Consider the following 17,232-nt stretch of genomic DNA (forward strand, 5'->3'; position numbering starts at 1 on the left):
ATTTGCTTGCCAACTAAAATGAACGGCGATGAGGACGATGAAATATGGGATTAAAAGTTGAATACAGCAAAAAATATATGGAATTGGTGTGAAATGTTCTCATTTTTAACTGTAAAACTGTCCTATGTAATCATAAATACAATACACGGTTCCTAAGTATCGTAATGTCAAATAGAAATGCAAGCTCCCCTTTAAGCTACTCACTGTGCTGACTTGGAAATATATCGGACGTTCCTGCGCAGTTGCTGGGTCAAAATCCTGGAATTCCCTCCTTAACGTCATTATGGGTCAAACCCACAGCACATGGACTGCAGCGATTCAAGAAGGCAGTGCACCGCCACCTTCTCAAGAACAACAAGGGATGGGCAATAAATGCAGGCCAGGCAATGACGCCAATGTCCCACGAATGAATACAAAATAAATAAATTCAAAACATAGGAGCGCCAACTTTTAAGATATCTAATGGCCCACTTATAGAACTGGAAATGGCCCAATAATCTGAATAGTTATTTTGGTGCCAGCAGTCTTTGCCAGAGGTGTTTGCCAGCATCAAAGTGATGTCATTGAGGATATGGCTGTCCTGCCACTGAGTGATGTCCGGTGCCTCTTTACTCTCTCTTAGTTCCTGCAGAAGAGGGAGGGAGGGCGAATTGAAGGGTGAAACTCTCAGCTGAAAGTCAAGAAGAAATCCCATCAATAGACTGATGAATGACTCATACACAGTGAATCATTGGAAAGCCTTTTTTCGGATTTCAATTTTATTTTTTGGGAAGTAAAATTTATGTTATGGCATTTTTTTATCTGAAACTATAAATAGTAATTGAAAATATCATTGTGTTATTTTGGAGTGCTTTTCTCTGGTGTTACTTGAGAGGGCAACAAAAGTATATTTATATGGTGTATGACATCCGCTGCTATTAATGATGTCAAAATGCTATACCAGAAACATTAGGTGGCATATCCATCTGCATTTTGATCATACCGAAATAAAGCCACTGGCATTAAGCTTCAGACATGAATCATATGAAATTTTCAATCTGCGTAGTGACTGAATATAATCTGAAATGGCCCAGGCTCTCTCAGCTGACAGGCAGGGCTGTACTTTGAAAATCACTATTTCCTTGATGAAAGTAACACCAACTGGAAGCTTAGGTGAGCTCCAATGTTCCAATACGAGAAAGGTAATCCCACTATTTTAATACCGTCTGGAGTTTATTGGCAAGAGCAAAAGCTCAGATTTGACTTGGTTTCTAATTTGAATTTCTAGTTCAGTTTCATATTCATCAACAAAGAAGTAGAATGATTTTTTGAGCGAGGCTGAAGCACTCTGAAAATGATGTAATATTTGTCTTGACCAACATTTAGGTTATATTATGCAGTTATTAGCCATGGCTCAGTGATTGAATCCACACCTCTAAGTCAGATGAATGTGGGTTCAAATTCCACTCCAGGAAGCACAAAATGTAGGCCAACATGAGTACTCAGGGAGTGCTGCACTGGTTAAGACATTACATCAAGGCCCCATATGCATAAACGATCCCAGCAGGGAAGTTATCCAAAGTGTTCCAGTCAATGTTCATCCTTCAATCAGTAAAATAGACCACCTGGTCATTATCAAATTGCTGTATGCAAAAACATTGACAACACCAGGTTTTAGTCCAACCTATTTATTTGATAATATACTCACTAGCTTTCGGGGTTACCCCCTTCGTCAGGTGAATGGAGAGTTCTGGCCTCAGACAGAGCATATAAAGCACAGACAGTTTAGAGATTACTGATTAAAAACTGATTTTTAATCAGTAATCTCTAAACTGTCTGTGCTTTATATGCTCTGTCTGAGGCCAGAACTCTCCATTCACCTGACGAAGGGGGTAACCCCGAAAGCTAGTGAGTATATTATCAAATAAATAGGTTGGACTAAAACCTGGTGTTGTCAGACTTTTTACTGTGTTTACGCCAGTCCAACGCCGGCACACCCACATCATGCAAAAACATTGCCATATTTCCCACAATACAACTGGAACTAAATTTCAAGGACTTTGTTAGCTTAAAGTGCTAAGGAAATTTGACATGTCAGCTGCGACTCTCACCAACTCTTACAGATGCACCATAGAAAGCATTCTTTCTGGTTGTATCACAGCTTGGTACAGCTCCTGCTCTGTCCAAGGCCGCAAGAAATTACAAAGGTTCATGAACGAAGCCCAGTCCATCACTCAAACTAGCCTCCCACCCATTAACACTGTCTACACTTCCCACTGCCTCAGAGAAGCAGCCAGCATAATTAAGGGCACATGCACTCTGGACATCCTCTTTTCCACCAACTTCCATCAAGAAAAAATACAAAAGTCTGTGGACATGTACCAACTGATTCAAGAACAGCTTCTTCCCTGCTGCCATTAGACTTTTGAATAGACCTACCTTATATTAAGTTGATCTTTCTCTACACCCTAGCTACGACGGTAACACTACGTTCTGCATCCCCTCTTTTCCTTCTCTATGAATGGAATGCTCTGTTTGTATAGTGTGCAAGAAGCAATACTTTTCACTATATACTAATATACATAGCAATAATAAATCAAATCAAAGTGCTTTAGAACTTCCCAAGATTCTGAAAGGTGTCACTGTAAGTGGAAATGTTATTTTCTTGAGACAATAGAAGTAATTACACACCATGAGTTAAATTTGCCTGTCCTGCAGTTGTGGTGGGGGCAAGAAAGATTCAATTGACTCACACTGGGGCTGCTCTTCAACATGTTCCCACCTCCCTGCGCTTTTCCCAGAGGCAAACACCCAGCAACAATGGCAACCTGCCCTGCAGTAAAAAGTCTGACAACACCAGGTTTTAGTCCAACCTATTTATTTGGTAATATACTCACAAGCTTTCGGGGTTAGCCCCTTCGTCAGGTGAATGGAGAGTTCTGGCCTCAGACAGAGCATATAAAGCACAGACAGTTTAGAGATTACTGATTATCAAATAAATAGGTTGGACTAAAACCTGGTGTTGTCAGACTTTTTACTGTGTTTACGCCAGTCCAATGCCGGCATACCCACATCATGACCTGCCCTGCAACAGAGGGTAGCCAGTTAAGTCTCTTAATAGGGCAATCAGGAGAGGCAGTGGTATAGTGGTATTGCCACTGGACTAGTAATTCAGAGACGAGGGTAATCCCATCATGGCAGATGGTGAAATTTGAATTCAGTAAAGATCTGGAATTAAACGATTGACCATGAAACTGTTTTTGATGTTGTAAAACCACATCTGGTTTGCTAATGTCCTTTAGGGAAGAAAATCTGTCATCCTTATCTGGTCTGGCCTTATGTGACACCAGTTCCACAGCAATGTGGTTGACTCTCAAATGGTCTTGGGAATGGGTAATAAATGCTGGCCAGCCAGCAGCACCCACATCCCATGGACAAATTAAAATATAATAATCCAGATGGTCGAAATTGATTAAAATTTTTCTGATGGCGTACAATGGCCTGGAAACAGAAGTGGTTTTGCAGTGGTGGGTCTGAGCTAAAAACCATGTGAGGACTTTTATTAAGTGCCAACATTAAGCTGCGATGCTTGGGTCCCCCAAAGCAGGTGACAAGCAGGCCACAGCAACCAATCCATGGAAAATGAAGCCTTTGCAAAAGTGACTCTTGCAGCAATCACTACTGTCTTTCTATGAAGGTGTTGTTGCCACCTACACTGTGAAGGGGGTCAGTAACCCTACCCTACCCTGCACAGAACGGACTTCCTGATGTTGGAACCCAACCACTGTCCTTCATTGCGCAGCTCTTGAAGGCAGCTTTTTAATTGGGAGCCTCCAGGAAGATAGTGTCTGACCAACGTTCTGACATAAGAGTTGAGCTGACTTCAGAATTGTGACATCCACAGGAAAATTCAGTGCGATTAAAATGAAAACAGCGCCTTTTTTTACAGGTACTCTTGAACGTGTTTTTATGATACCCCGAGAATTTAAGACAAGTCTGCCACCTGATGAAAATATTCAATCTAAATCACACTCACTGTCAATTGTTTTACATGTACTGGTGATTCAAGTCTTACTGACTCCTGGCCAGCTACTGAAGCTCTGCTATCGAGAGAAGGGGTTTGTCCGATGTTGCTGCTCGATGCTCCCTGGGCCCGTGACATTTCCAGCTCTATTTCTGCATCAAGCTCTGCATCCTCTTTGGCTTCCTTGTTGCTTTCCTCCAAGTGTTTCATTAGAACGGCGACCACTACATTGACCAGCACAAACTGAGCGATTAGAACAAAAGTGACAAAGTACACAGGAGAGAAGAAGGGGAGGTATGTGAGGCAGTGCCTATCCTCACTTCCACATTCTCGCAATGTATCCTGCGAAAATACAGAAGGGCAAAGAGTCACCTTTTAGTAATAACTTGAATTTAAATACCATTTTCAACATAGCAAGATTTTCCAAAGTATGCATAGTGGTGAAAATGGATGGCGGACAGTGGTGTTAGAGCTTAGGAAAGTGAGTGAAGGAATCGTGAGAAAGGTGGCTTTGATGAGGCCTTTGAAGTGGGGAGAGAGATGTAAAGGTGAGGGATTTAACAAGAAGTTGGGGCAAGGATAACTGAAGACTTTGCCATTGAAGGTAGAGAGAAGTAGATTTCTAAGAGCACAGGGTGCCTATCAGCACACTGGACTGGAGGACGTTTTAGAGGTAAGATCTTGTGGAGTTTGTAAATAAGGGCAAGGATTTTAAATTCAGTGTAGTGAATGACAAGATGAATAGATGTGCTGGTTATCTGCACTGCCAATGCTAAATGTATCTGAATAAATGCTGGTATGTTGTGTCTAGGGGATTTTCACAGTAACTTCATTGCAGTGTTAATGGAGCCTACTTGTGACACCAATAAATAAACTTTAAAAAATTTTAAACTTTAAACTTTAGAAGTAAGGAGCAGTAAGTACTAGAATGGAATAGGATACACATATAGAATTTTGAATTGCGTTCAAGTGTATGTAGGATCATTGATATGAATAGATTAGTTACACACAATGTGTGGAACTCTAATTTCCTCATACTTGCGCAAAATAATGCTCTTTTTACTCTTAACTGTGATTCATAAGATCATATTATTCTATATTGATGACATCAAGATATAGGTGAAGGGGCAAGTTTGAGAAGAGTGGGCCTTTAGAAATAACCTCAGCTGGTATGGGAATTGAACCCACATTGTTGGCGTTGCTCTGCATCACAAACGAAGGATTCAGCCAACTGTGCTAAACTGATGCCCTGTGGGGCAGCACAGTAGCACAGTGGTTAGCACTGCTGCCTCACAGTGCCAAGGACCTGGATTCAATTCCCAGCTTGGGTCACTGTCTGTGCGGAGTTTGCACATTCTCCCTGTGTCTGCTTGGGTTTCCTCTTGGTGCTCCGGTTTCCTCCCGAAGTCTGAAAGAAGTGTTGGCTAGGTGCATTGGCCATGTTAAATTCTCCCTCAGTGTATCCAAACAGGTGCCGGAGTGTGGCGACTAGGGCATTTTCACAGTAACTTCATTGCAGAGTCAATATAAGCCTATTTGTGACTAATAAATAAATTTTTAAACTTTTACTTTAAGATAAGCTGTTCAGTGAATGTAATCATTTTACTGTCTCTAACAAGATTCAAATTATGTTGTAATTCTACCTTGATAACAGACAGCGCACAGTGTAAACTTAAAAGTAATCTTGTTGTCGAGGTTATACCCATAAACTTCATTAATGCAATCTATGATTCCACAAGAGCCCATTTAGTAAATTTGATATCTGTTGGTAGCCAGTGATATAACCCTATATCTATTCAGTACTGTTCTAAATTGCATCACTCTTCAGTAAGGTACTCGGCATTAGCTTTGACTCGGTGACTCAATTCAGGATGCTGATTGCTATTTTTTTAACCTTCTTAGGGCACTGAGCTGACCATTTATAAAACACCTCTTTCTGCGGCTCATGTGTCCAGTTCAATCATAATTATAGTAATTTTACTGAGATCCTTGGCATTTCGAAAAAGAAAAGTCAAATCTTATGTGAAGGTCATATTGCATCTTGTGCGCATACTGCACATGCAGGGGTCATTATTCTGAAAGAAGATTAGCAGTTCAAATGACCGCAAGGTATGGTAGCACAGTTTCATCACTACCGTTTCAGAACTCAGCTAAAACCTATAGCTTGGGAGAACCTAGCAGTGATATTGAGGACATGATTAAATCTATTTGTTCATGGCAAAGGCAGCCCACTGCATGAATTCTAGCAGAATGGTGAAGTGAAAAACAGGATGAGAAATAGGAAGTCCAGAATTAGCTTTATTTCTGCAATATGAAGGGAACACATCAGCGTCTTATTCCCTGTAGCCAATTCTAGTTTGTGGATTAAACACCTTGCAAAGATTGCAATCAACCTTTGGAAGGATTAGTTTCTTTCTTAATTTACATCAACTTCTTTGGTGGATTCCCGCAATTATTTCACATCTCCTTTTGAAATATCAGCCCTGTCAATTTCACAAATATAGGATTAAGCAGCCTGCAGTTAGACTTTACAGCAGGCTTGTCAGAAAAAAATCAATGACTACTCCATCAGAACATGCTGTAATTGACAAGAAGATTCGATGGATACGGTTAATGCATCTTTCAAATATGACTTGAATTTATTACCCAGATCAAACATGCTCGCCGATATTTGGGTGAAAGTGTTGTAAGCATTATACCACTTCCCAAAGAAGATCTTGAGAATTGCTAACAAAAAGTGAAAAATCAAAGTGCAGACGGAGGCCGTTCAGCCCATCGGGTTTGTAAACATAAGAACATAAGAAATAGGAGCAGGAGTAGGCCATCTAGCCCTTCGAGCCTGCCCCGCCATTCAAGAAGATCATGGCTGATCTGTCGTGTCTCAGTTCCACATTCCCGCCCTCTCCCCATAACCCTTAATCCCCTCGCCTATCAAAAACCTATCAACCCGCGTCTTAAATATATTTAGCAAGGCAGCCTCTACCACTTCAATGGGCAGAGAATTCCAGAGATTCACCACCCTTTGAGTGAAGAAGTTCCTCCTCAACTCCGTTCTAAACTGCCCCCCCTTTATCTTGAGGCTGTGCCCTCTAGTCCTACTGTCCTCTCTGAGCGGGAAGAGCCTCTCCACCTCTATCCTATCCATCCCATTCATCATCTTATATGTCTCAATGAGATCTCCCCTCATTCTTCTAAACTCTAATGAGTACAAGCCTAGTTTATTCAGCCTCTCCTCATAGTTCAACCCCCTCAACTCCGGTATCAGCCTAGTAAACCTCCTCTGCACTCCCTCCAAGGCCAAAATATCCTTGCGGCGACCAAAACTGCACACAGTACTCCAGCTGTGGCCTCACCAGTGCCCTATACAGCTGCAGCAAGACCTCCCTACTTTTATATTCAATCCCCCTCGCTATGAAGGCCAGCATCCCATTTGCCTTCCTGACCACCTGCTGCACCTGTAGGCTGGGTTTTTGCGACTCATGCACAAGGACCCCGAGGTCCCTCTGCACCGTAGCATGCTGCAGTTTTTCGCCATGTAAGTAATAGTCCTTCCTACCATTATTCCTACCAAAGTGGACAACCTCACATTTGCCAACATTAAATTCCATTTGCCAGTTCCTGGCCCATTCGCCCAGCCTATCTAGATCCTTCTGCAGACCTTCCACACCCTCCGCACAATTTGCCGTTCCACCAATCTTGGTGTCATCAGCAAATTTCGACACCATACACTCGGTTCCCTCCTCCAGTTCATCTATATAAATGGTAAATAGCTGAGGCCCCAGCACCGACCCCTGGGGCACTCCACTAGTCACCAACCACCAATCCGAATAGCACCCATTGACCCCCACTCTCTGCCTCCTATTTGACAGTCAATCAGCTATCCACGCTAACACCCTACCCCCAACTCCATGCCCCCTGACCTTCTGCAATAACCTCTTGTGAGGCACCTTATCAAACACCTGAAAATCAAGAAACACCACATCCACCGGCTCTCCTCTATCCACTGCTCTAGACACATCCTCATAGAACTCCAATAAATTTGTCAGACATGACTTCCCCTTAACGAAACCGTGCTGCGTCTGCTCTATCAAACAATTCTCCTCAAGATGCCTCGCTATTTTCTCCTTGATCACGGATTCTAACATTTTACCTACAACAGACGTTAAACTAACCGGCCTATAATTCCCTGCCTTTTGCCTGCCACCCTTCTTAAACAACGGCGTAACATTAGCCGTTTTCCAATCTTCTGGCACTTCCCCAGAATCCAGCGACGTTTGGAAAATAATCACCAAGGCATCCACTATCACCTCCGCCATTTCTTTCAGAGCCCTTGGATGCATTCCATCTGGTCCTGGGGACTTGTCCACAATCAGTCCCTCCAGTCTGTCGAGCACTGCCTCTCTAGTAACAATAATGTCATTCAGGCCCTCCACTCCTATCATCTTACCATCGCTAACACCCGGCAAATTATTCACGTCCTCCTCCGTGAAGGCAGAAACAAAAAAGTTATTCAATACCGTAGCCATTTCCCCATCCCCTACCACTAAGTCCCCCCTCTCATCCTCTAAGGGTCCAACGTTCACCCTAGCCAGCCTCTTCCTTTTTATACATTTATAAAAACTCTTGCTATCCTTTTTTATATTAAGCGCTAGCCCAGCTTCACAGTTTACCCTACCCTTCTTTATCAACTTCTTTGTCATTCTTTGTTGACATTTAAACCTCTCCCAATCCTCTTCTCGCCCACTACTCTTAGCTACTCTAAACGCATCCGCTTTTAATTTGTACTGACTCCCGAAAGAGCATCTTACCCAAGTCTGAGTAAATTGCTATTTGGGAGTTAGAATCCCTACAGTGTGGAAGGAGGCCATTTGGCCCATTGAGTCCACACTGACCACAATCTCACCCAGGCCCTATCCCCATGACCCCACTTACTTACCCTTATAACCCCTGATACTGAGGGGCAACTTACCATGGCCAATTGATCTAACCTGCACACCTTTGAACCGTGGGAGAAAATCGGAGCACCCGGAGGAAACCCACACAGACATGGAGGGAATGTGGAAACTCTACACAGATAATGATCCAAGGTTGGAATTGAACCTGGGTCCTTGGCGCTGCGAAGCAGCAACGCTATCAACAGTGCCACAGTGCTGCCCAAAGTTGGGCAGACTTGAAGAGCTGAATGGTCTCCTTCTGCACTGAAAGAATTCTTTGATGCTATGGTTTTATTCTATGCCTCTCCTAAAGATTAGTTTGAAGTTTATTTATTAGTGTTACAAGTAGACTTACATTAACATTGCAATGAAGTTACTGTGAAAAATCCCCCAGTCACCACACTCCTGCACCTGTTTGGGTACGCTGAGGGAGAATTTAGCATGGCCAATGCACCTAACCAGCACATCTTTCAGACTATGGAAGGAAACTGGAGCACCCGAAGGAAACCCACACGAACACGGGAAGAACATGTAGATTCCACACACGTTGTGACCCAAGCCAGGAATCAAACCCAGATCCCCGGTGCTGTATGGCAGCAATGCTAACCACAGTGCCTCCTAGCCCAGCTGTGATCAAGTAGCCACTGTGAAGGTAGTCTAGATCAAAACGCATCCTAATTGTGTAGCACCAATAAGCTACACTCATCTGGAATACAGCTACTCAAATAATAATAAATAGAATTATCAACAGTCAGATATCCTACCCAAAGCGTTAAAATTCAGAGACATTATATCAGAATATTATATCTTAATATATTTCCAAAGATTGATAATTACTGGTGAACAAAGTAGAGTGAGTTGAATATAAATACTGATAAATTAGATCATTTAATTTCATTGGGACATTCTAATTAATAGCTTCCTGGTACATTACTAATGTTTGAGCTTAACAGTTCAGTGGTAGTAATTACATACCTTCATTATTCCATTCCAGTTATCACCAGTAGAAACACGGAATAAAGTAAGAAATGCCATTCCAAAATTTTCAAACGTTGCATGTCGACTCAAGCCTTCACAGGGATTTTCATCATCACAAACTGAGAAACAAAATAATGCAATGAAATTATTGAAGACTACATAAAGTACCTAATCTAACTGAGAATTCTCTTTTATTTGAACTTTCGTTTGGACATATTTTAAAATGAAAAATAAATCTGATGAATTTTCACATTTAATGTTTGTAATAGATTAGGCACAATCCACACAGGCCAATCGGCATGGTGTGCTGGTAAGATAGGGCAAGAGGCAAAAACAAAGCGGGTTCGCACCTGGTTTCTCACCTCTGTCGATTTTGCAGGCTCCGTTTTGCCGGCGAAATCAACCTCATGCCCAGAAAAGGCATGAGGCTGATTTAAATGTAACATGTCATTAATGAACTCCAAATGCAGTCATCTGAGCTCAATTATCTTAGTCCCCTCACTGGTCGAGGTGCTCACTGGTGAGGATCACAGGCTGTTCCCACCAATGCCAGTGGGACCAGAAGCCATTGAATCCCCCGTCCCCTGGGTAGACGGTGGCAGGTTCTTTATACAAGAATCATACGTTCTTGTATAAAATAAACCACACGAATTATAAATACTGTTGTCTTTGGTGGCTATAACAGAGATATAATCAATTAAATTCTCACCCAGCTTTCCAAACAGCTCAACTCCAAGAGCCGCATATATAAAAAACAAAAGCATGAACAATAAGCCAAGATTCCCCACCTGAAAGATAAAAAAAAATTGTTTACATAATGCAAAGGGATCATAGCATTAGTATCATTCCAACATTGCAAGGCTGTAGGGAAAGAACGAGCTTTGGGAACAGCTGGATATCTTTCAAGGAGCTAATACAAGCACAAATGGGCTGAATAGCCTGCTTCTGTATGATGACTAAAAAAAAGTCACATAATTATTTAAAGACAAATTTATACAATATGCAAAATCTGGGAATCAAAGAGATGGAAACACAGTGGAAGGCCATTTGGTCCCTCTGTTCAGTACCAATGCTGGCACTCCAAATGGACCCATTGTGATAACTCAGACCCAAAAGCACTACAGTATGGAAAAGTTGCAATTTCTTATGATGTCTCTGTCCTTGTGACCTGCTGATCCTTGACCTGGAAGCAGTACCAACAGGGAGGAATTTAAAATCTGAAAGCCACCTGGCTGGTAGATTCGGAGAGAGCCACAGAAGAAACAGAGCATCAGCGGGAGAGGAAGAGAGGAGGCACATCTTACACGGAGATATGAGTGTAATATAGTTAAAATATAAGGCGGAGGACAAGGCTAGAATGGAGATCATATACTGAGCAATTCCATGATTCTGCTTCAGTTTTGTCAGAGCTGACCAGCCAATTTATTTAGGTTTAATAAAGGAGTCAACTACATGAGTCTTTGGAGAATCTGTATCATCAAGTCTGTCTGGGAGGCACCACGGTTAGCATTGCTGCCTCACAGTGCCAGAGACCGGGTTCGATTCCGATCTTGAGTCACTGTCTGTGTGGAGTTTGCATGTTCTCCCCGTGTCTGCGTGGGTTTTGTCCGAGTGCTCTGGTTTCCTCCAAAGATTAGGAGGACTGGCCATGCTAAATTGTCCCTTGGTGTCTCACTATGTCTAGATTAGAGGGAACGAGTGAGGTAAATACGTTGGGTTTACACAATAGGGCCTGAGTATGATGCTCTTTCGGAGAGTCTGTGCAGACATGATGGGCCAAAAGGCCTCCTTCTGCATTATAGGGATTCTGTGATTTGTGAAGGAAGTTCAGCTGTTTTGGTGATAGCTGTCTTCGGAGGACTTCGATGGAGTGAAGCTACAGTTACACATGACTTAAGGACAAAATCCATTTGGTGAAAATTGAGACATCCTATAATTCGGATGCTGAGTTTGAACTACTGTCAGATTACATGTGGTGCCACATTTCTATAGGAAGCAGTGTGAATGCTTTGTGACCTCATGGGATAACTTTTTTTGCATCATTTACTCCATGTTTAATTTATAGTTCGTACTCATCTTAATTTCTCTATTACTCCATATTTCATTTATCTGGATGCTAATTCATGTTAAGGTAAAAACTACAATAATGGAATCTTGTTGGTAATTTCTTGCTTTGGGGGTCATTCAGTAAATTTGGTTATTTTAGTCTACGGTTCTCCCATGGGGATGATAAGGCTACATACATTAATTTCATGTTCCTACTCTTTCCCCATATTGTTTGTGCTGCAGTTGGGTTGGGTGCATTTTTAACAGATCTCAAAATTGATCAGAACGCACAAGATTAAAGAAATCTTCTGCAAAAAGACCCCAAAATCTCCTTCACCAAATGAGATTGAAAATTCACAACAAGCCAAACGAATAAGAGGCAATTTTGTACTGTATTACACATCAGATAAAGAGCAATTTACATTTTAACTATAAATCTATCCCTTGGAATCAGACTACGATCATATTGTTCTAATGTGTTAACACTTTAGTAAAAGCAATATAGAATCATAGATCCCAAAGTGCAGAAGGAAGGGCTATTCGGCCCATCGAGTCCACAGAGAATCTTACCCAGGCTCAAGAAACACCACCTCATTTTTTGATTATGCATTATTGAGCCTTATGGAGTCAACATTGATTTCAACAATTTCATATCATAACCACTGCTCCCATTAATACAGACATTAACTGATGATGATGGTTCTATTTTTCCCATCTACACCTCCTCCAGACCCATCTTTCATTTCTTCACTTGTCCCATTACCATCCTTTCTGCCATGTGCCATCATCTCTATTGTCATTTGATCTCTCCTACTTTCCACCCTATCACAGATCTTTCCTTTTGTGCTTACCTTCCACCCCCTCTTGTCTCTGACCCCGTGCTTGCTTAAAATCCCTCGCATTTTTAATGTTTCCAGTTTCTGACAACACGTTGTCAACCTGAAAAGCTATGAGATCAATGGACCTTCCCATCATCTGAGATCAATGGACCTTCCGATTGTCCGGCCCTCACCTGCTCTGATTCTCTTGGTGGGCAGCCCAGTAGAATTCTGGTGTAATTCTCTTTCCACAGATACCAGTCCATCATCTGCTGATGATGACTTTGGGACTTTGACATATTCAAACGCAGCTAGACAGAGAATCATGTAGTACTCATATATTGTGTTTGTACCCTTCAAGATTGGCGTTGGCAAAAAAACAAAACTGTTTTGGATTGATCAAACAGCTGTCATGTAAATTAATCTTTAGTCTTATGGGCAAAGAAAATCAAACACCAAGGTCATTGCCCCAAAGACTAACTACCGCTACACAACACAGTTGGAATTTTACCGCCCCACCTGCCCTGGAATTGGGATGGGCATGGCTCACAGAACGGCATTCTTCGTTGGCTGTGGGTGGGATCTTACGAGCCTCAGGTGGGCGAGGCGGTAAAATTACTGCACACAAGTTCAAATGTGGTACCACTATCTGTCCCTCTCCTCATCCTACCACAGTTCAGGAACACCATCAAAACTATCAGCTTTTTCCAGGGGAAAGATATCCTGTTTTGGCGACTCTGCTTTTCACTTTCAACAGCATCATAGTCTCTGGTACTGACAGGCATTTTCACCCATGTTGGAAGTAACAGGTCTGAACTAGCCATTTAGGAACTGTATTCCGCAGATGGTAACAAACTAAAGAAACTGCATGGCTAAGCTACATGTTGATGGAAAGGAGAAAGACTGCAGGTGTGTGTCATTATGTTTGGAGACCGAAAAATATAGAAGTGGCAAATGTTTTTTTCATGATGTTAAACTCCTGACCTCTCACCACTGAAAGGGCACCATCACCACAAGGACTGCAATAGATCAAGAAGGTCACGACAATTTTCACAGGGCAACTAGGGATGAATAATAAAAAGGGCCTCGTCAGCAATGTCCGCATACCAGCATCCAATAGAAGTGGGGTGAATATGGCCTATCTAATGATATGATTAAAGTTCCAATGCAATAAAAATCCACCAGGGTAAATTTTGCTAATGAAAGAAAAAGACTTTGACAGATATATAATAGGTGGCTTTGACAAAATGTACTATAGGTTAGAATTTTTATATTAAAGTTTTTATTCAGGTTTTTAAAAAGCAAGCAGCATGTTGACTGATGTCCTATTGCTGGCGAGGTGCCTTGCTCAACACAAATGCAGTTCAAAGATGCAGAGAGGGAGGTCAGAACACCAGAGTCATTATACTCTAGAATTTCTGGTGATTAATTTTCATTTCCACACTGGAAAAAGGGCTGCCAGAAATTGAGCACTCTGATCTTTGTGTCTGATTCTTCAATCTACCTGACTGCTGAGTGATAGTCTACATCAGGAGCAGCAATATTGTAAAGTTCACGCTACTTCAAATGGAAGATTATTGAGCTAAATAGCAGGCTAAAAATGAAGGGAAGGACTAGTATGGGAGGAAGTTTCAGCTCATGTCTTCATCAGGAGGGATGGGCAATAGGAACAAAGAATCTTGCAAGATGTCCAAACTGCATTTCATGTTGATGTAAAAACTTGACGCAATTGACCCTGCCCTCCATGATTATAAATTTGAATCTAATTATAAGTTCCTTATGCCTGATAATAATCCTCCATTCGCGATAGATGATCCATTCACATCAGCGTGTCCTAAATAATGACTGGTTTCTGATGGCGTGCATCTGGCGGACAGACTCATTGGAGAGCTCAGGTGAGTGCATTGTTCAGGGGGGAAAGAGCGTCATGCATGGGTTGTACCCAGGCACTGTTCCCGTGGAGGGACGGGGGTTGCTTCGTGGTGGGGTTAGGTTGAGGTCAGGGGAGTGTTCCATTTTAATTTTTGTATACTGGAATGGCCTTTAAGTACGGTATCCCCATCAAAAAAATAACTAAGGTTGGAATGTTACCGCCATTAACGGCAGCGGGATTTTTCCATCCCACCTGAAAATTTAACTGGGCGCCAAATTTTCTGACCTTGTTGCAGCAGGAGAGTGGCATAAATGGCTGATAAGGTCGTGCTGTAGGTTGCTGATGGGCTGGACTCAGTCAGAGTCTGCCCCACCAGCGTGACATCAAAGGACTCGCCCCTTCACCTTTTTTGACCAAGTCCCAAGCAGTATGACGGCTGCAATGCTGCATTCCCTACCCATTGCCATGCTCTGCATAACATAGGGAAAATTCTGCCCGATGTGTGTGCTGTCAAATCAAAACAAAATCAATTCAACCTTAAAACAGTCTGAGCTAGTTTGCAGAATATATCATTTGTAAAATCATGAATCAGGAAGGTTGGTGGAGAAACTGAATCTCAGTTCTGCCATTAAAGTGCCTCTAAGACAGGACAAGAGTAATGTGGTATTGTTAAGACATCTGTTATGAATGCATTATGTCAGCAAAATATTTACGAGCTATTAAGATATTGATTCTGGGATCTGTTTGTAACTCAGCACAGAGAATGTCAATGGTAAAAGCCATAATTAAGCACTAAATATCCTTTGTCAGAAGTGTGCAAAACAATAATCTAGTCCATGCTGATTAACGGGAGGCTATAGACTGGGACATTTAATCAAAAAATGAGAGTTGCTTATTCTTGAGGACACTCCAGACAAATGGAGACTGTTGTTATTACAATTAATTCTAGCATGGATAGCATCACGAAACTTCATTAATTTCAAAGGAATCATGGTGCAGTGGTTAACACTGCTGCCTCACAGTGGCAGGGTTCGAATCCCAGCTTGGGTCACTGTCTGAGTGGAATTTGCATGTTCTCCCCGTGTCTGCGTGGGTTTCTTCCAGGTGTTTTGCTTTTCTCCCACAATCTGAAAGACGTGCTGGTTAGTTGGAATGACTTGAACAGGCACCGGAGTGTGGTGGCTTGGTGATTTTCACAGTAACTTCACTGCAGTGTTAATGTAAACTTTATTTGTGCCTAATACTTTACTTTTTGATGTTGTCTATTGATTTGCCATTAGGCTGGTGACACATACATAAGATCTTCAGTTGCTGTCCTGAATGCTTTTTTTTGCTGTAATATTATGATTCGCTTAATAATAAAGTACTCAAAGATAAGTGGTGAGTTTACTTCTAATATATTGATCCTGAACTATATTACACACATGCAATTTTACAGAAACATTTTAACACTTCGTTGTCCAATTGATCCATTTATTGAGTTTTTTTCTCCTACTCTCTGCTTTAATCTTAAACTTGATGGACAAATTAATTTGTGGTACCACCAAGTTGCAACAATCAAGAAGAGGTTTTCTAATCAGTAGCAATACTTCTTAATCAGGAAGCATCAAACTGATTTTGTTGCAAATCAGAAGCACTACGTCAATCTTTACAACATGCTATGTTGAGCGGTTGAAAAATTGACCATTAATTGCCTGCCTATCATCTAAAGAAACATTTAAATTGAGTGATAGAATGCTTTCCACTTACCTGGGTGAGTGCATTTTTAAAAGTTTCATGCAAGAAATGTGGGCTTTATTCATTAGGCCAGCATTTATTGCCCATTCCTAACTGCCCTTGAGACTGTAAAGTACAGCGGCCTACTTGAATCACTGCAGTCCCTGTGGTATAGGTTCCATCCACAATGCCCATTAGGGAAGGAGTTCCAGGAATTTGACACAGCGATAATGAAAAAACAGATATAGTTCTAAGTCAGGGTGGCGTGCGACTTAGAGGAGAACTTGTAGGTTGGTGTTCAAATACTACCCTCGTCAGTATCAAAGGAGTCGCATTTGGTATTGAACACCTTGCAGTCATCAGTGAATAAATCCACTTCTGACCTTTTGATGGATTAGATCATTGATGAAGCAACAGGTGGTTAGGTTTAGGACTCTACCTGGAGAAACTTCTTTATTTGGGGCTGACATGATTGGCCTTCAGCAACCACAACCATTTCACTTTAGGCATTACCCCCAACCAGTGGAGAGTTTTGTCTATTCCCAGTACTTCAATATTGCCAGGAGCCCTTGATACGACATGCTCAAATGCTGCCTTGATGTCAAAGACAGTCACTCTCACCTCATCTCTGGAATTCAGATTTTTTGTCCAAATATTCCACAATATGTTCTGTGCCAGTATGACTGCAGCCAATTCATAATAAAATTGTAAAACTCTCCCACATTCCTATTAAACACAAGCAAGGTTGCATAATTTGGGAAACTAGCCTTTAAAACAGAGACCATGAGCTTAGGCCTCTCTCTGAGTCTACAAAATGTAAACATGGTTAATGATAGCGAGGCATCTTGAAGGGAATTGCTTGAT

General features: G+C 41.8%; 1 protein-coding gene across 1 annotated transcript in view; it reads right to left on the bottom strand.

Annotated features, from left to right (window-relative positions):
- cacna1ha (calcium channel, voltage-dependent, T type, alpha 1H subunit a) overlaps nucleotides 1–17,232 on the bottom strand; it is a 252,931-nt gene that overhangs the window by 20,686 nt on the left and 215,013 nt on the right. Inside the window, 3 exon segments of the mRNA XM_080206889.1 lie at nucleotides 4,016–4,345; nucleotides 9,913–10,034; nucleotides 10,625–10,703. Of these exon segments, the coding sequence (XP_080063015.1) occupies nucleotides 4,016–4,345; nucleotides 9,913–10,034; nucleotides 10,625–10,703 (531 nt within the window).

The sequence above is a fragment of the Carcharhinus amblyrhynchos genome, chromosome 18 (assembly GCF_965287045.1).
Source record: "Carcharhinus amblyrhynchos chromosome 18, sCarAmb.v2.hapA, whole genome shotgun sequence".
Lineage (NCBI taxonomy): Eukaryota > Metazoa > Chordata > Chondrichthyes > Carcharhiniformes > Carcharhinidae > Carcharhinus > Carcharhinus amblyrhynchos.